Genomic DNA, 19,749 nt, shown 5'->3' on the forward strand with positions numbered 1-19,749 from the left:
ATTCAACGCACTTCCTTTTTATCTGTCTTGTTTATGAACCACTGTATATAAGGTATGAACTTTGCCCTCAATAGAAGAAAAGCGCAGTTGGAACCTTTGTCAACGTGATTCACCCTCACGGACCCTCTGATTGGACCCGAGGCTTGTCCTTCACGTGAACGACGCTATCACAGTCACAAAAGACATCCAACCAGATTCCGATCAGTATTACAGAAATAAAACAGCATATTAACAGGAAATGTGTGTTTACTTTCATAATAAAAGTTAAAGCTTTACAATGATGTTTGGTATTGGATACTTTTTGTTGCATTATAATATTCGCAGCCGTAATAGTCTATTTTTATTGTCTGATATGAATGAACAGAGATGAGTATACGTACACACTGCCGACACGTCCCGTGGGAACGTGTGCGCTTTATTAGAAGGTTTTTATTTTGAAAATAAAACTCGGAAGTTGACTTAATACTGTTAGCTAACTTGACCTGTAAATATCCGGGATATGTCCGTTGGGTTGGCTGCTTGTGTCGGCGCAGCAGTTGCGGAAGGGGCACTTGCAGAGTCCACTGAATGGCATTGGACGCCTTTATTCACAAACCTTACATTATCTATATTTTTCAAACGGATGTATTAGTAAAAGTGCACGTTTGGAAGGGGTGTGTAGCAGTTGTAGGGGAAGCTCCACACTGTCTTAGCCTAGCCTGAACCAATGAGCAGCTGAACCAGACGAGTTCAAGTAGGTTTTGATATTAAGTTTAGTTAACTTTCTTTTTCTTTTTCTTTTAACAAATAAAAGAGTTCGCTTCTGCATCCTGACATGGAGTCCCTTGGAGCCGTTGGCACTGTTGTTGGGTGCTCTGCGTGTGTTGCTCTGGGTGGGCTTGTGTTTGCAGCATATAAACTTGGCTTGGTCTACCAGTTGTTTCACAAGGTAAGTGTTCACAGACCAGGGTGGTAAAAACAATCTTTGTGGCATCCTCTTCTGTTGTATTTATAGTTTCTAAAGCACCGCTGCACAGCCCAGCCAAATGTTCCAGTGTTATGTGCTCCCACTCCCTAGAAAGTCACCTATATCCTGCAGGCTCTCACAGGTGAAACCCAAGATGGTGCCCGTTCACGTAAACTTTGACCGGCCTTATGGTTTTCAGGCACAACGGTTATCAAAGCACCCTGTTTGTTAGTGGGATTGCACAAAGCCAAGAGGCACATCAACCCTGCAGGCCTGAACAATATGCGGTTATTGTGCATTTGTGAATGGCGGTTGGAATGAAGAGACAGGTGATTTTAGGAGGGGCCATCAACTCACAGTGACAGTTGTTTATCTGTGACAAAGCTCTGTTTTCTTGTTTGCTACTCTTCTGTAAAATCAGTGAAGCAAGGACAGCTGTGTCAATATTTCTGCATTGTCTTCTCCCATCTTATTTGTTTTAGACTGAGACAAAGAGTCCACGACATGGTGGAGAGAGTGTGGCAGAGGTCCTCCGAGCCCACGGGGTCAAGTACCTCTTCACCCTGGTCGGAGGGCACATCTCGCCTATCTTGGTGGCTTGCGAGAAGGTGGGCATCCGCATAGTGGACACCAGGCACGAGGCCACTGCTGTCTTCGCTGCCGATGCTGTGGCAAGGCTCTCAGGTGCAGATTTAAGTATTTATTTGAGAACGTGTGTGTTGACCTGGCCTCCAAATTCACTAGATCCCAAACTGATCAAGTATCTGTGGGATGATCCACAGAGGCCCCTCCCCTCAAGCCATAGGACCCAAAGGCCCCCACTAACAACATTCTGTTGCCAGACACCACAGGGCACCCTCAGAAGGACCATGTCCATTCTCTGATGAGTCACAACTGTTTTGGAGGCACAAGGGTCAAGGTCGTCATAATGTTTTGCCTGATCGGTGGATAGTGTTGACCTGTCTAGAATAAAGATAGTGGTAGTGTGTTGCAGCCTTATATGGTGTGTTGCATGGGAGAGTTCTCCTCCCACTGCACCATTCATGAGTTATCAAGGAGTAACTGTGAGGCTGTATAGACCTTGAAATAACAAGTGTCCTGACTAATCTGATCGCAAGTGACCAGATTTATGGAAAAGTGTAAACCCGCTCAGGATCCATATGATATCTTGATTGCCGCATTTGGAAGTGGCCAAGGCCACTAATTGTGAGTTTTGTCTCAATGGGTCTGTTCAGACCTTACAATAAGAGCCGATTTAAGCTATCCGATTGAAAGTGGCCAGCTTTAGGTACGTGTGTTTAGACCTTGCATCTCAGTTTCCCTGACATGAGGACCCACGGGGTGCAGTAGACTGTCTCTAATGGATCTCTACCGCTGCTCCAGAACCGAGAACAGCGCAGTTTTATGTATGTGTGCGCCATGACTTTGGCTTCACGAATTAAGCTATTTATTGATCTCTGCCCTGATGTTAGTTAGACCTGCACAAAACTCAGATTATACAGTAACTCCAAATCCTGGAAGTTCCCTTACACACAATAATCTCCAGTAATACATTGAGGAAATACGTAACTTAACCACACATGGCTCCATCAACATGACTGCATCAGTAACACAGAATCACACTGGTGTACTTTCATTTGTAAATTCTTACTTAGCTTTATTTAGTTTTTAGTTTAGTTAGGCTCTCATTACTAAAGAACAAACATCACTTAGGGTGCTTTTTCCTTTTCAGGAGATCATTTATAATAGCGGCCGTATGTTTGTTTGTTTTTCTGAATGAATGAGGCAAAACTCAAAAGTATATGCTTTCTCTAATGTGACCTCGGACGCATTGCGTTCACACGACCTCAATTGTTTCATCCAGCTGTTTTTATACAGGTGAACAGAAACAATTCTAAAGCTTATGCAAGCTAATCCACTCAAACAATTGTGAATATGTAATAATTGAGGCAGGCCTAACTGATCGCTGCTTCGGCTTGTCTCTTCACCAGGTACTGTTGGTGTAGCAGCAGTGACAGCTGGTCCGGGCCTCACTAACACAGTGACGGCAGTGAAGAATGCTCAGATGGCTGAATCTCCTTTGCTGCTCTTGGGAGGAGCTGCTGGTACACTGCTTCAGGTAGATTATATTCAAATATGGATGGAAATGTGATGTGAATATGCATGGAGAATCAAATAACGAATGAAATAGTTTTCAGTTTGGAGCAGTGATCTGTGCTGTTGCCAGATGCAGTGTGTAATAGCCTTGTAAATGGGGTATACTGTTCTCAGTTTCAATGTCTGATAACTGTGTTTGGGGTTCAGGGCAGAGGAGCACTGCAGGACATCGACCAGATGTCTCTCTTCAAGCCGCTGTGTAAGTTTTGTGCCTCCATCAGGACCATCAGGGAGATTGTGCCTACGGTCAGGAAGGCCCTGGCCATTGCTCAGTCAGGAACGCCTGGTCCAGTTTTCATAGAGTTTCCCATTGATACACTCTACCCCTACCACCTGGTGTCCAAAGAGTTTGGTGTAAAGAACCCTCCCAAAGGCCTGATGGGGAAAATTGTATCATGGTATGTTATTCACACATCTTCTATATGCTGCGTGTATTGTAAAAAAAAAAACAATAAAATAAAGTTAAGCTGTGTGAAGATTTATAAAGATAAGAGCTACTGTCATTTAAAATAAACATTCATACATTTTGAATGGGTTGTTTTCTTTTAAGGTACCTCCACAACCACCTCATGAATCTTTTTGCTGGAGCCTGGGAGACCAGAGATGTGTCTCCACTTCCTGTTCACATCCCTCAAGCCAGAGATGATCAGGTAGATCTCACAGTCATAAACGCATTAGTATAATATTAAGAAGGATCGACCAGATTTACACGTTTTGCTGCTTTTTCAAATACCAATCAGGTACAAAAGTGCATAGAGCTGGTGAGTCGAGCCAAGAAACCTGTTATTCTGCTGGGTAGCCAAGCAACGCTACCCCCAACACCTGTCAATGACATCAGGTAAAGTACAAGACACTGGATGTTACTAATGCATAAGGCCCTTTCCTTACCACCTCACAGTTCCTGCTGTCCTTTAATGCAGGTCTGTTTGAACATGTCTGAATGATTGCATTACTTTGCATATGGCAGTTTTTTTTACTGCACTTTAAAAATCTAGTTTCTACGCACCTGCAACATGGAACAACATGCAGCACAGGCTTGTCTCCTCTGTGTTCATTGGGCATTTTATGTTATTAATAGTACTGATTATGGTTTTATTGTTTTAGCCTTGAATTAAATGTTAAATGTAGTAGCTGTTATTTGTATGCCCTATTTATGGTTGCATGAATTAAATTGGATGTGTAATATTTATTTTTCTGGCACTCTTCACTGTTTAGTTGTTCACTGCTGAAACCAAAAATAATACTTAAAATGTGGTTAAATACTATTTAAAGACAAAATAAGATAATCCTTTATCCCACTGTGGGGAAATTTGTTTATATTATTTTTATGTTTAGTATTCAAATATAATCTGTTTGTACTGTTATAGACATATTCACTGGTGAAAAATGCTGTATTCCCTGCTTTAGGAAGGCTTTGGAGGATCTGGGTATCCCCTGCTTTCTTGGGGGAATGTCCCGTGGCATGCTGGGTAAAGACAGCCCTATCCACATCAGACAGAACAGACGAGATGCTCTGAAGGAGGCGGATTTGGTGCTCTTAGCAGGTCAGGCAAACAATCGGCAATGGAAAATGACAAGGGATAAGTGCAACTGATAGGTATTTAAAATGCTCCTGGATTAAAGGAGTTAATCTTTGAAGTTGTTTTGTGTTTGTTGAAAGGCAGTTGGAGGTTGAGTTCACTGTAGTCTGGTTAAACCGCAGGCTATTGAGAAATCCTTGAAAAATGTTAACATTGTGTGTTGTGTTCGCAGGAACTGTGTGTGACTTCCGGCTGAGCTACGGCAGAGTTCTCAACAGACGCAGCAAGATCATCGCTGTCAACAGAGACAAGACACAGCTTCTGAAAAACTCAGACATGTTCTGGAAACCAACTATAGCAATTCAGGGTATGCTCACAACTCGTCATCATCACCATCATCTGAGTTTACAATTAAGTTATAATTTGCCATTCGTTGTTAATTTATAATCACAAAGTACGGTATGTGTGATATTCATTGTTTCTGCGGCTTTAAACTTGCACTAGTAATTTGTATAATTTATTTCTGCACATGAGAACGAAATACACACTTACTTGACAAAACATTAGGTACATTAGTAAAAACAAAGGCATACTATTACAGTATTCCTGCACTAAATCTTCTTCATGAAGCGTCATAAAGGTGGTGATTCGGCTACATGATCATTTTAGAGGGTGTAGTTTCTGGTGCTGTCAATCTGGACTAAATTAAACACTCAAGTGTTTCTGTTATTTAGCCTACGCCACTGACTAAAACAGGGTTGTAAAAAGCTGAGATTTAGTGTTGGACTGTTTTCATTTGTCTTGCACTTCAATGCACGCATTCGCATTTGAATGCAGTTGTTCTAACTACTGTACCCAACGAACTGTCTCGTGAGTATACATTAAAATATTACATTTTGCGTATTCTAGGTGATGCTGGATCATTTTTAGTACGGCTTTCCAAAGGGCTCAAAGGCCATCGTTGTCCTCAGGAATGGCCTCAGAGCCTCAAAGCTGGAGATATGACCAAAGAAAATGTAAACAGGTAAGCAGAGGTGGTGATCCCTCGTGTCTGTGTTAGTATGAGCTTTAAAGCCTTCAGTGCTACCAAGACTAATTTCCAGACAATAACTTAAAGAATTTACTACACTGACAGTGCTAAAGCAGATGAGAAGACTGAACGCCACTTAAATCCCTTGAAAGTCCTCCACCGTGTGGATGAGCTGATGGCTGAAGACAGCATCATTGTTGCAGATGGGGGAGATTTTGTAGGCAGTGCTGCCTATATAATGAGACCAAGAGGACCTTTGCGGTGGCTAGATCCAGGTAAGATCCCAAAGATAATACAGCAGTCTGTAGATACTTGATACACAGTAAGTACACTTCATTGTTTTGGTAAGTATGCATCGGTTTAAGCTACATAACCACATGTCAGGTTTCGTCTACTATTGTATTCTGATGTCAGTCATGCTTTATTTGCAGTCATAGTGTCATAATCTTACACTTCATTGTTGCGTTAGGAGCCTTTGGAACTCTGGGAGTTGGAGGAGGCTTTGCTCTCGGGGCAAAACTGTGCAGGCCTGAATCTGAGGTATTATATTGATTTCCAGAAGTACTTTTTTCCGATCATTACGTTCATTTTTAAATTGCAATTTTGTGTGCTTTTCAGGTGTGGATAATCTATGGTGACGGCTCCTTGGGATACACTGTAGCGGAGTTTGACACGTTCACGAGACACAAGGTAAAATCACAAATCGCAGAATTTACAGTGTGTACTAGTGCAGTACCCGTTTGGAACAGACCAAATGTGGCTTGATTTGAGGAAATATGGGTGAGAGAGTGGACGACGTGTAGACTGGAAGCCTGGGTTTATGGGGTGCCAGCTCAACTAGGTGAACTATAGGAGTGTCCCCTCTCTTCAGATTCTTCTGATCATCCACATTTTCCTTTTCTTTGCTTTTTTCCCCCCAGACACCAGTTATAGCAGTGGTGGGAAACGATGCATGTTGGAGTCAGATATCCAGAGAGCAGGTTCCCATCCTTGGCAGCAACGTGGCATGTGGCCTTGCATTTACAGGTGCACTTTTCTTTCTTCTTTTCCTTTCTTTTGTGACTGCTTGTAGTACAGGCACAAATTATATCCTATACAGAATACTTCTACATTAATGTACAATGTCAAGTCTTTTGTCTTATTATTTTTGCAGATTATCACACAGTGGCAGATGGTTATGGCGGCAAGGGCTACCTTATAGGGCGTGAAGACGAGGACAGGCTCAGCGATATCATCAGACAGGCTCAGAGGGAGACTCAGGAGGGCAAGGCTACTCTTCTCAATGTTCTGATAGGGAAGACCAACTTTAGAGAGGGCTCTATCTCTGTATAGAGCAAGTGTGCATTTACAGTCCCATTGTTTTCTTTTTCCTTTAACTTTGGCCTAATTCTTTGACTTTCACTTTCATCATCATTCTGTAGATGATATCACCAAATAAGAGAATACTGTTTAGTCCAGCCCTGACTAGAACTCTGCTAATCCTTTGTGCCCTTAAAGCCATATTTCATTTTGGTAAGAGAAATCACTTAACAATGTGCTGACAACACAGAACAGCTAATGAGCCATTAGTTGTTCTTCATCAGATGAGTAAAATAATACCAATAACTCATCAGTCATGACCATCATCTTCATTATTATTCATAGCCAGTTTATTACTGCGTGTTTGTTTTAGTTTCTAGCCTCAAATCTGCCAGCCTACAATCGAAAGCTTTTGTTGTGCTTCATGCTACTTTCAGGTTCATGTTGTGCTACTTCGAGGAATAACTGCTGCATTTAAAAAAAAAAAAAAAAGGAAAGAGTGACTAAAAGGGAACTTGTGCTTTGTTTAGGGTTCTTCCCAGGGGGTTCATTTTTTGACCTTTAAACAGCCTATGACAACTTTTGCAAATAAACCAGGGAATCACTCACGAGAGAGCGCATTGGTTTAGGTTATGTGACCAGTATGCCTTTTCTCTTGTTCTGACATGAACGCAGAGCCTTTTTACGTGGATGCAGGAAATTTAATAGCTGTAATATTCTTAATTAGTCGATGATTTGGGGATTTAATGATTTGGAATGTTTTTGAATGTTGACGAGCAACAAATGATATGCCTTTAAATGTTTGATTGTATCTTCAAATACAATGATATGTATGGATTGAAAATGTGTCTGCTGATTCTGTTCTATATATTTAAATTATATTTAATACTAACTTGTATGCAGTGATATGGGCTATCATTTAAAATATGCCTATACACAATATGTATTGCACTATGATTATAACTTATCTGCTCGCCAGGTGAACACACTTGAGTCCTTTCACTGCAGTGTATATTGACTTTTGTTTGGTACTTTGGGGAGGTGTGTCAATATTTTGATCAAAGAAACGGTGAGTTGGATTAATTCTCAAATAAACTGGAAAAAGAGAAAGTAATTGGTCTGCTTTTTTATGATCCAAAACACTACACTCATTGGCAACCTTATTAGATACACCCTGCTAGTACTGGGTTGGACCCCCTGTTGTCTTTATTCTACCTGGAATAGATTTAACAAGGTGCCGGAAACATTCCTCAGAACGTTGGGTCCATATTGACGTGAGAGTTTCATGCAGTTGCAGATATGTCCGCTGCAAATCTCTTGTTTTCTCCACATCTACAGATCTATTGGATCGAGGTCTGGTGACTGGAGGTTAATGTCCATTCTTCTCCATTCTGATGCTTGCTTTGAACTTCAGCAGGTTGCCTTTACCATGTCAACATGCCTAAATGCACTGAGTTGCTGCCGTGTGACTGGCTGATTTGATACTTCATTAACAAGCAGCTGAATAGGTGTCCTAATAAGATGGCCAGCTGGTATAGGTTATAAGAAAAATAAGCATCACAGTTGAAAATCTGGTAAGATCTACAATATAGAGTTGTTTTTTTTTTCCTCTTTACATCAGCAGAACCATTGCTAGATGAGAGACAGCAGGACATTGTCTTTATTGCATCTCTGTTCTGTAGTGTGAAAATCCTGCAAAGTATAGAGAGTCCCAGAGTTTCTGGGATATCTTCTGTACAAATTGAGTCGTAAAAATCAGCACCCACTTCAGTTTTAGATGTGGGGTTCGTAAAATGTCTTTGTCTGGTTATGTTATTATCTAACTGCTATTGGTGAGAGGTGCACCAGCTGATTGTAATACAAAATTGTATTACATGTTATCTAATGCTTGCAAAGTAATTTACACATTCACTTATCAATAGACTTGATTATTGGTATATTTTTATGTAACACACAACCCCTGCTCATAAATAGCAAATACAGAAGCATTATAAAGATTTTTTTGTCATGGTGGACTGTGACTTTTCCCCAAACATGCCATTTGTATTGTAAACAGGAGATGGCAGTCTCGCAATAGTTTTACTGACCAAGTCTATTGCTGACGTGTTCCTCTTTAGCATATGGGAGAACACCATGGAAACAGTAGGACAAAACAGGCCATATGAGTTGTGAGATTATCAATAAGTTTAACTGAAGCTTTGTTATACAAAATATTGAACGATTCTCAAATATGACCGCTGTGGCCGAAAAAGTGAGCTAGTACACAAACGTGAGTGTATACTAAGCCCTGTCGAATGTTCAGAGTCTATATCTTGTTATTATTTATTATTAATTAGTAGAGCTTGAAAACAATGATTTGTTTGTTTGTTTCTGAACTGTATCCCATTTGAGGGATGATGAAGGATGGCATCAGAAAGTGAACTGAGCCGCTGTCTCTTTTTATTTAACATCTGCAAGCATTCCAGAGTAAACAGTTTATAGTGTATGCAGCAGTGCAAACATCAGACTTTACTGTCATGTAGTTTGCTGTAGCTTCTTGCCCAGTTTGACATCACACGGTCAGCAAGGGTCAGGACTTTGCTGCATTCAAATGCTCTCTGTAAATCCCCGCTTCCTACATTGGAAATTGTAAATCATTTTGTTTTGTAGTAAAAAATGAGTAAAAGTAAACATAATCAATATATTGCAAAACTGGAACTGATAACTACATGTACTATATGTACTATGTGTTATGTACATGTAAATCCATCTCACTTTCAGCGTCGCCAGGGGGTTTGGGGTTCTAAAACAAGCTTGAATTTGACGTGGGCTTCATAAAGCGCCTGACTATTCTGTAACAGATTTTCTTGTTTCTAGCTAATGTTTGTTTTCTTTCGTTTTATACGAACATCGACAGTGACTGTTGATTTTATTTACCTGTTTCACCGGGCTGCCAGCCAAACTTATTCTGCCGGAAGCCATGTGATATTTTTCGTGCAGCACATGAAGGCATCATGAGACCCGGCTCACATCACTCCAGGCGGCGACTTTAACGGCTCCACAAAACTTAAACATAGACGGTAATGTGTGGAATAGCGGCGAGGGCAGCTGGTCGAGAGCGTTTCTGGTGTGTAAAAGTACTCGACAGAAATCCAGTTACAGCATTTTTTTTTTAGCTAAACGAAATTATAAACAACCGATATTTACCGCTGTAATTACTCTGCCATCAGCATGGCAATTAAAACAAAAGCAATGTCTGGCTTTTAACGACCGCAGAGATAGCAACTTAGCATAAAGCAAAAAGCTAGTCGTTAAGTTAGCGTTGGTCGAGCTTCGTCATTATTTGGTTATTCGGTAACGGTTAAATGTCCATACGCTGACGTTGACGCTTAGCATTAATATCACCAAAAGCCTTGAACTCACAACGTCTTTCAAGCTGTTTAACCTGCCTTGAGTTAACTTCCACCTTTAACAGAAGTCAACACTGGACGTTACCTTACCTGTGCCAGGGTAAGTAAGCTAATGGTAATAGCTAATTGGTCTACGTTGTATATAAACGTTAGCTTATCAAGTAACGTCACACACTTGGTAGCGCCTCATCTACTGTGTGCTGTGTTACTGGCTTTGTGTCTCCGCAGATAAATGTTGGCATGAATGCAGTACTTGAGGTTGGCCCTAATAGTGTTAAAGTAAAGGATTTGTTATAGAAGAAGAAACTAGATAACGTCAGTTTTCCTGTTCCATAACTTTGCTGTCGTGTGTATGATTGTAACAGCATGTCTTATCAGGTGTGTTGCCAGGAACAAATATATGAATCACGTCCGGTTCCTTATTTCCCAAGAGCACTAAGTTGGAGGAGAAGAAGCAACATTTCATTTGGATGGCACTGTTTTTTCGACCTGATCCGTTATGCAAACAGATGCGTGTGGCAGCCTTTAGTATGCGGAACAGTTTGTGTTGTTTGCTGAACTAGTCATCGTTTAAATTTAACAGACCAAGCCCTTTTAGAAAAAACAAAACAAAACAAAACAAAAAAACATGTGGTTGATAATGTATCTGTCACAGGAGCTGAATGGCCTCCGTTGTAGCAGTGAAAACTGAGAAGAGACCTGCAGCCGATTCTCAGGATGCAGACTCAAATGCTAAAAAGCCCAGGTAAGCTTTGGATCCAGCTGCACACTATGTCCCTAACTCATTCATCAGTTCTGTGATAAGAGCTGATTTAAAATGTCTTCTTTCTGCCAGGTAAATAAATAAAGGTGGGTTTTAGTTTCTGATGATTCATGGTGTTGGAGGGATTTGGGGAAACACCGTCTTTACTCAAACTCTGTCTGCCCCAAAGGAAGCTGCTGCCCAGCCTGAAGACAAAGCGAGCCCCCGAGCTTGTCCTGGTGATCGGTACGGGGGTAAGCTCTGCAGTGGCCCCTCAGGTCCCTGCTCTCCGTTCTTGGAAAGGTCTCATCCAGGCCCTGCTTGATGCAGCCAATGACTTTGACCTCCTGGAAGAGGAGGAGAGTCGGCGCTTCCAGAAGCACATGCAGGAAGATAAGAATTTGGTGCATGTGGCCCATGACCTCATTCAGAAACTTTCCCCGGTAAGACTTGCTCAGCCTTTTTTCCTTCTCTTTTCTGCTCCACCCTGTCGCACATGTACAAACACATGTTGGAGAGGCTGCCAGCTGAGCTCACTGTCCTCTCCTTAGCCAGAACATTTTGTTTTAACTTCCATTGATTGACATAAGACATCTGAGCCTTATCTAATTAAGACACCAATAAGTAATGGCTTGAGTATTACATGTGGGATTTTAGAAATACATTTTTGTAAATACAATCAAATCTTTTAGTCAGTTTATGGAAATTATTCACATGTGCATTGAACAGGTAATATTTTTGTTTCTCATTAATTAGTGTTTAAAAATAGCACCGCACTTTCTTCAGGGGTCTTAAACAAATAGAGATGAAGGCAGGCAATTTGAACCACATTAGTTTGTTTTTTCTTTTTGGTATTTATTTTAACCCGCTGTTGCCCACTTTCGTCAAGGCTAGCAGCATATTTACAGCACAGTGCTCCACGGCACTTATCACTGGGGAGCAATGCACATACACCCACTTTGGTTTTATTTTGTCCTTGATAGTCCAGCCACTATTTCAGTTTTAACTTCAAATGCAGCAGGAACTTCTGAAAGCTTCCAACCAATGTAGGCTGAAGTAGTGACAAGTTTTCGGAAGTTATTTTTTTGAGTTTGATTTCTGCTTTGTTTCTGTTGCTAATGCCAGTAATAACTTCTGCAGAAATTAAAATATATTAAGTTTGACTTATGGGACTTCTCAAATAAGGCTACATCTAAATACCAGTTTCACTTCATACCACAGCACAGTGTCATACCTGCAATCCATATGTATTATTCTCATAAAGATCTTTTCTATCACAGCAGGAATTCATAATGTCTCCTTAAAGCCTCAGTTATAACCTGTCTAACATATAACAAAAGAAAGTGTGGTAGGAACATTAAACAACGCTGTATACAAGGTTTTCAACTCCTATCCTGATAAAATCATTTGAGTCATATTCTCTACAGTGAATGCTCTTTATGATTTAAAGTTAATCGTGATAGCAAAAAGCACAATACTGTCAATAGCATAAGACTGTAGGTTAATACCACCTAAAAATAAGATGCTAGAAAATGTGTGCCACTCAACCACATAACCATACGATCTTTACGCAGAAGATATTTATAGACTTTCAGAGGCTGCGTAAGTACGGAAGTAACACTGAAGTTGGTAATTCATGAGAACTCATTAACAGTTTCTTCTGCTTTTTTTTTGTCTTCGCATATCATTCGGTCCTCTTACTATTGAACCAGTCTAGTCTGGAGCGGGGTTGGCAGATGGGAGTCTTAATACCGTTTGCCTCCTGTGTTAGTCATGTCTCATCGCACCTTTGACATTGATAAAACACGTTTTGTCTCAGCCCTCAGCCTGTCGTTACAAAGGGAACAAACAGCGCTTTTATGGCTTTATCCATCGTGTTTATTTCAATCCACAGTCGTGCAGACACTGGCCCTCTCACACTGGCTACAGACACAGCAGGACCAGCATGCTGAGGAAAATAAACAAGCATGGAATAATGTGAACCAGCTGCCCCCCCCCCCCAGCCTAGATTTTCCATTCAGACAAAGTTAAAACAACGCCCAAGCATACAATAAATCAGAGGAAACGTGTGTGCCTCCACTCCATTCACAAAAAGCCATATGCAAATATTCTCCCTTGTTGCAGCGTTTGCTTTACTGCCTTCTGACTCAAGAAAAGGAGTTTCTCCAGGTATGAGTCCTAATTAGGTCAATTTAATACTAAATTCAGCTCACTCACACATAACTATGTCATCCTTGCTTCACTAGACGAGGACCCTCTTTATGATGTTGAACTGCCCTAGTAATGCTAATACCTCCAAATGTCTAAAGATGTGAGAGACCTGCCGTCTGTTCAGTTAATTCCAGCAACAGTGGACTGAGAAAGTTTAACCCACTTTCACAGCTTTGTGTGTCAGCTGGGTAATGGCAGTCTGTAATGAGGTAGAGTAGAAGTAATGAGGGTAATCTGAAGTTGTTGGTTTTTTTTTTTGCCATAAATCCTGTCACACCTTCAACCTTGGCAACAATAAGGCTAATTGCTGACTGTTTTGGTTTCTCAATCCATGCAATAATCCATTTTATTTTTTATCAGTTGATAATCATTTTGGTTGTAATCTGAGATGTTTCATGTTCAATTTAAATCTCATCCAATGCTAAAAACAGCCTTATAGTTTGCTGAATAGATTAATTAAATGTCACCCTTATTTGCAGTGGTAAATAATGTCCACACTAGAAGGTAGGTGATGGGTTGGGTTGTGTTTCTTTTATCAACCCAGAGGTCAAATTTAATGTATTTTCAGTTCTGCAGAAGTAGATGCTAATGTTAAACAACAAGAGCAAAGCATATATCAAATACAATACCACCTTTAAACTCGCACTACTTTACTAAACACAGTTTACAGAAGTTCTAACCAATGTAGGCTGCTGCATTTATAGTTGAAAGTGAAATTAAAGTGACTACCCAACTATTATAATCTAAGTGGCGTGCATTGCTCCTCAGTGATCTCTAGCAAAACCTCCAGTTTAAAGTTGAAAGGCATGTTTGTAAAAGTGACTTTGTTTCTTTGTTTGACCATAAAAAATCACCTCTGTAAGCCATGACCTTGCTTCAAATTGAAACTACATTAATCCAAGCTCATTGCCATTGTAAATTGAAGAGTGTTTTTAATTTATATAAAGTATAAGTTAGTTTAGGATGGATATTTAGAAAGTGGAGTTGTTTACTTGTGCTTCAGTTGGTGATTACATAAGTCCTGAGACAATCCAAGGACACAGTGATCAGGATGGGTGCTGTAGACGCTGGATGTGGATAATTAGCTTCTTCCTGTGGAAAGGACTCCTGCTGTTTAGCCCATTAGCGCTTTAATCTGTGGAAGCTAGCGGAGCATTTCCTTGTGGTAAAATCACCTTGGTCACTGCATCTCTACACTACCTTTTGCTATTCTTAGCTGCTCGACTCTTCCTTTTTTTTTTAATTACAACAGGTCCTGCCAGGTAATCAAGAGATTTAAACCATGTAGTTAGAGCCTATAATCCCTGAGTAGACTCATGTGGAGTCTACTGGCTAGAGACAGGATCATAGAGGGTAATGATGTGTTTGATCCCGTAGTAAATAAAGTTATTTTCAAGCAGATGGCACACAGTCCCTGCCCTGCTTAAAATACGAGTTGAATTGGAATTGTTGTTGTTTGTTGGAACCAAAATGAGCGTTCTGACCTATTTTTGTCATGCGAAAGTCCTGGAGTACTAAGCTATTAATTTAGGCATAGAAACTAGGCACACGAACCTTCTTTACACATCTAGAGGTTGAAAACAATGCAGATACATTTATGTCTATTTCTAAGAGGAAATTGCTCTTCACTGTGGCCTTAAATTGGCTCTCTTATCTTCGTCTAATCTCAGAGTAAAGAAACTTGATGCACACATGTTCACGTCACATGGTATCATAAGTGAATCCTGTTGAAAGACTGTCTGTTGTGGGTTTGTGAATATGTACGTTTTACCCCTACAGCTAACAGACTTTTCTTTCCTGTTCAGACAAGTCAGATATGCCTATATTCAGTGAAAGTTGAACAGCTAAATGCTGATGACTCAGGAAAAATTCACAGGTGCTTCGGTGACAATTGATTATCTAAGTTATGAGAAGACATTTTGTCTTGAGTCAAACTGTCATGTAAAAAAGTATTGTGTAACTTTTAGTTGAAGTATTCTCTACAGTATTTTCTGACCACAAGATCTACAAGGCAGGTTTGAGAAAAATGTCCTAACAGGAAAGTTTCTTAAAAATAGTGCAGTTTTGTAAATTAGTATATGCTATGCTCATGTTTTGTTTTTTTTTGTTTACAGAGAACAGGCAATGTGCGATCCACATTCTTCAAAGACTGTCTATATGAAGTATTTGACGATTTGGAGTGTAAGATGGAGCATGCGGGGAAACATCTACTGCGGTCTGTGCTGCAGTTAATGGAGAGTGGCGCACTGGTCCTCACTACGAACTTCGACAATCTGTTGGAGATTTACGCAGCCCACCAAGGCACCAAACTGGAGTCTTTGGACCTGACAGATGAGAAAAAGGTAAACAGTGCTTGGATTGTGCTATGGGACTGATTGATCTTTCCTGCCACAATACATGTCGTCAGCTTTTTTTTCAAACAAGTGCAAAGTTCATTGAAGCCTTTGCTAAAATGTGCATTTTATGTTGCACTCTAACTGTAGCAGAATAATTTTGAATTCAAGTTTGATTTTACATATGATCTTACCTCAAACTGAAACCTTACTTGAACTTTGCCCACACAAGAACATCGCAGGTGAATTTCAGTTATTTTTATGACATTGCCTTTTAGTGAAGTTCATTGTTTGCTGATTTTGAAGAAAAAACAGATAACGCTTTCAGTTGAGGTGTGGAAGAAAGGCAAAGTTCCAGCTATCACTCATCTGGTGGCAAATTTTATAGATTGAACAATATTTGCTTTTTGTTTGAGACTGGCCTGAAGAGGAAGCATGTTTTCCTAGTACACATAGGTTTGATTCACTGCTGAAAGGGTTCTCTGCGTAAACTCACTTGTCCAATTATGTAATTTACGCCTTAGTCCATTTAAACTTGGCTTGTTAAGTATAAGACAAATTTGCGAGAATTGTTTGGAGTTTTCTGAGAGACCTGTTGCTTTGCCCCTCAGTCCTGGTATTTATGCCTCGTTTCCATCAGGGCTAATATCCTCTCACTGCTGTTCAGTGATTTTACGCCCTTCCCAGCCAGAACAGGATTTTGTGCAATGGACTGTTAAGTAAGTGCGCTTGTATGTGTGTGTGTGTGACTAGGTGTTGGAGTGGGCTCAGGAGAAACGGAGGTTAAGTGTGCTGCATATCCACGGTGTTTACACTAACCCCAGCGGTATAGTACTGCACCCTGCTGGCTATCAGAATGTACTAAGGAACACTGAGGTTATGGTGAGTGCTAATGTGCAGCATTGATGTATTTGAAAGGTTAGCTGTTGTTTCGTTTAATAACACATACTACCGGTGGTTTCAACAGCGAGAGATTCAGAAGCTGTACGAGACCAAATCCTTTGTGTTCCTCGGCTGCGGGCGCACAGTGGACGACACGACCTTCCAAGCTTTGTTCTTGGAGGCAGTCAAACACAAGTCGGACCTGGAACACTTCATGCTGGTGCGGCGGGAGGACGTGGGTGAGTTCAAGAAGCTGCGTGACAACATGCTGGACAAGGGCATCAAGGTCATCTCCTATGGAGACGAGTATGCTGACCTGCCTGAGTACTTTGAGAGGCTGGCCAATGAGATCTGCAACCGGGATGTGTCCACCAATGGCTGGGGTAAGGAGCATGAAAGCTAATCGGTCAAAATCATGCTTGTCATCTCAACAGCAGCCCTTTCACATCTTTCACATCTTTCATCTTCCCTTGGCTAATTGTGATGATTCACATTGTACAGTGCACAGTATGGTCAGTAAGTGTTAATGAGGGACTCCAGTTTTATCCATGATGAACTCATCACCAGGAGTACTATATGACTGGTAGGCTATATTTAAATGAGCTTTTGTAATGTGAAGTAAAGACAATAAAGAAGCAGGATTAGGAGAAAGAGCTTATGAAAGACACTGGTGAGCTCCACTATAGGTAATGTACTATTGGGTGTCCTTGAATATCAAAAAACCAAAGCTAAAACAAAGGGAACTGGACTTGCAGGTAGATGTGCAGTCCTCAAGCTCTGGAGTAGCCCTGTAAAGGCCCTAGTGGTTGTTGGCACTAGTCGGATCTTTGTCTGCAAATTTTTAGCCAACATGTTGATTCAGAGGTGGAGGGAGAGAGAGAGACCATTTGGATTGTCTGTTATTTAAAGGGGAACTACTGGTTTTTACAACCTGGACCTTATTTCTGACATGAAATACAGTCGTTTACTTTTGTGTAATTCGTATTCCTTCGGAAGATAATTAGATCTGCGTATATCCATGTAGTGGGAGGGACTGGGGCACCGAAACGCAGCCTCTAAGTAACGCATTAACGCTGCGAAAGTGCTATTCCGCGTTGAGTCTGGAGTTAGCTGTTATCATCTTCTGGCCTGGATGATGGTCGGCTTGTTTACCTGTAATTTGCTTCTGCTAGTTCTTTGCAACATGGCTGAATATTTTTCCGATTCTGAAGTTGTGGACGACGACTTTGTTTATGATGGACAACCTTACCGTTTTGAGCCAGAGTATACGGATGAGGAGCTCGTTGAAAGGAGGATGTGGAGGCAGACTGATGCGCGTCCATGAATAGACAACAGGTAACTCAGGACTCAATAGGGAATAGCACTAGCGCATCATAACAAAATACTGGTAAAATGAACGAGTTTCGCGGCAGATAATGCGTTATTTAGAGGCTGCGTTTCGGTGCCGCTGGATCTAAATATCTTCCGAACGACTCCAAATGACACCAAAGTTATATGGGTGAGTAAACAATCGTATTTTATGCCGGAAAAAAGGTCCAGGTTTTAAAAAACGTTAATTCCCCTTTAATAGAAGTACTAGTGGAATTAGAAGTACTTTCATTGCTTTCAGTACTGTTAGATTGGCACCAAGTTAATTAAACCGTGTGCAGTTTTTGTTATCATACTCTAGGTTTGTTAAATGTAAATAATAACCTAGTATTATTAGTAAAAACCTAGTATTATTATTTACAGTAATAAAAAGCAGTAATTGACTTCCTAGTCCAGAAATGAAGGTTAAAGACAAGTGGGACATATTTCAGTGTGAAGGGTACCTTATAGCACAGGTAGAACCAGAGTTGAAGCATTACAACTAGTTTGGAGATGGGCTAAAGCCAAATAATTCTGTAGTCAATTGTCCTGGTTTCACAATATACTATGTCTTCTGTCAGTGTCTCTCCTGAAAATGTGGAATATTCTTACACTTCATTTGGCAGATCATGCTTTCTCTTTCTTCTGATACGAAAAATGCGACTCCATTTCATATTTTTTTTTTGGCTTCATCCACAGGATCTCCCTCACAAAATGGGGAGGAAGAGCAGAATGGCTTTAGCACACAGAAAAGCCTCCTTCAAGGTTAGGACTGAATGTTTCTCTTTGACTTCAAGCAGTGGCCACTTGTGAGAGACATTCTCAGCATAATGCAATGCCGTTTCCAAGACTCTTCTGTTTTCACTGCATGCTGGTAGATTAAAAAACAAAATCCAAGCCTGTTCTTGGATTTCAGTGACAAAAGAGCTGCTGGTATTCTTTTACACACAGATACAACTGTCTTTGCAGTATTAATATTGTCAGTGGCAATGTTTCAGTTGATGCTTTTTATTTTCCAGCTGTTCACTTAAGTCCTTCCTTTTCTTTTTGCCCCAGACTACCATTCTTGACAGGCACACAGTCGGGATGACTATCAGTCATTTCCCCCACAGCTCCACAGAGAGACCTGTCTGCTCTGTGTTATAATCAAGTCTGATTGTAATGAAAGGATTTAAATATCCATGGGAGAGCTAAAAACCGTCAGTATTTGTCAGAAGCTAGTTTTATTTGTTGCCTTTAGTTCTTTTACCTGCCAGTTTCAGGTATGCAGATGACAAAATGTTCTCACATCAGCTGGACCACAACGATAGATCTGGATCCACTGACGTTGACCGCGCTGTTTGGGTTCAGACGTACTGTAAACAAGAATGCAGCTAAATAAACTGCATCACTTTGACCGAGCCGCCCTGAGTTGAGACGCTCTAGGGGCTAGCTATAACGCACACCACATGCTCTTAACTGAAAACAGTTGTGTGTTGAAGGATTGAACCGGCCATCCTCAACCGTGCAGCCAGGCAAAGAAAACCTAATTTGCACTCTACGGAGTGGGAATAATTCATCACAGCATAGATGGTAAATCTGTTAATGTTATGATTCTGTTGTAAAATGTAAGTTCAGAAAAGTATGTTTTCATAGCAGAGCAGTTTTCTGCCAGTAGCAATTTCTTTGCCACTCCTGTGCTGAAAATAAAAGTGTTCTTTGTAAGCCTTTTTTTGTATTTTTAATACTTGCATGTGTTTTCTGATTTAGTATTTATAAGTACTATTTTCAAAATAAAGCTTTTGGTATCCCATTTGTCCTGTTTGCATGTCTAATGATCATAACGGAGCAGTCTGTAACGTGGATGCGGCCCATGTGCCTCTGCAGCAACGACAGAACAAGTTCCACTTTACA

General features: G+C 40.7%; 2 protein-coding genes across 4 annotated transcripts; both read left to right on the forward strand.

The window, feature by feature from the left end:
* Positions 1-99: 99 nt before the first annotated feature.
* On the forward strand, positions 100-8,109 carry ilvbl (ilvB (bacterial acetolactate synthase)-like). The gene is made up of 14 exons (XM_084575337.1): positions 100-928; positions 1,429-1,630; positions 2,938-3,065; positions 3,251-3,501; positions 3,654-3,753; positions 3,844-3,941; positions 4,511-4,647; positions 4,856-4,990; positions 5,533-5,647; positions 5,759-5,928; positions 6,123-6,193; positions 6,272-6,343; positions 6,574-6,679; positions 6,807-8,109. Exons 1-14 carry the CDS (start codon positions 815-817, stop codon positions 6,983-6,985), a joined length of 1,878 nt encoding a protein of 625 aa, XP_084431463.1. The 5' UTR covers positions 100-814; the 3' UTR covers positions 6,986-8,109.
* Positions 8,110-8,923: 814 nt separating this feature from the next.
* fam118b (family with sequence similarity 118 member B) lies at positions 8,924-19,636 on the forward strand. Of its 3 annotated transcripts, none has more exons than XM_084575330.1 (8): positions 8,924-10,441; positions 10,997-11,086; positions 11,274-11,526; positions 15,409-15,636; positions 16,381-16,509; positions 16,595-16,892; positions 18,556-18,621; positions 18,913-19,636. In XM_084575330.1, the coding sequence occupies exons 2-8, from the start codon at positions 11,004-11,006 to the stop codon at positions 18,924-18,926; spliced, it is 1,071 nt and encodes a 356-aa protein (XP_084431456.1). In that variant the 5' UTR covers positions 8,924-10,441; positions 10,997-11,003; the 3' UTR covers positions 18,927-19,636. The 3 variants fall into 3 exon arrangements, with proteins under 3 accessions (XP_084431456.1, XP_084431457.1, XP_084431458.1); XM_084575331.1 differs by having other exon boundaries at positions 8,924-10,058; XM_084575332.1 differs by lacking the exon at positions 8,924-10,441 and having other exon boundaries at positions 10,990-11,086.
* Positions 19,637-19,749: the final 113 nt, after the last annotated feature.

This window comes from Chelon labrosus (genome assembly GCF_963514085.1).
Source record: "Chelon labrosus genome assembly, contig: SCAFFOLD_80, whole genome shotgun sequence".
Taxonomy (NCBI): Eukaryota; Metazoa; Chordata; class Actinopteri; order Mugiliformes; family Mugilidae; genus Chelon; species Chelon labrosus.

Excerpts from the sequence above, each read along its gene's own strand:
- fam118b (XM_084575330.1), top strand. The coding sequence starts at position 11,004 with ATGGCCTCCGTTGTAGCAGTGAAAACTGAGAAGAGACCTGCAGCCGAT. Across the intron at positions 11,527-15,408 it reads TCATTCAGAAACTTTCCCCG|AGAACAGGCAATGTGCGATC; the intron begins GTAAGACTTGCT and ends TTTTGTTTACAG. Across the intron at positions 16,510-16,594 it reads TAAGGAACACTGAGGTTATG|CGAGAGATTCAGAAGCTGTA; the intron begins GTGAGTGCTAAT and ends TGGTTTCAACAG.
- ilvbl (XM_084575337.1), top strand. The coding sequence starts at position 815 with ATGGAGTCCCTTGGAGCCGTTGGCACTGTTGTTGGGTGCTCTGCGTGT. Across the intron at positions 4,648-4,855 it reads GGATTTGGTGCTCTTAGCAG|GAACTGTGTGTGACTTCCGG; the intron begins GTCAGGCAAACA and ends TTGTGTTCGCAG. Across the intron at positions 5,648-5,758 it reads ACCAAAGAAAATGTAAACAG|TGCTAAAGCAGATGAGAAGA; the intron begins GTAAGCAGAGGT and ends CTACACTGACAG.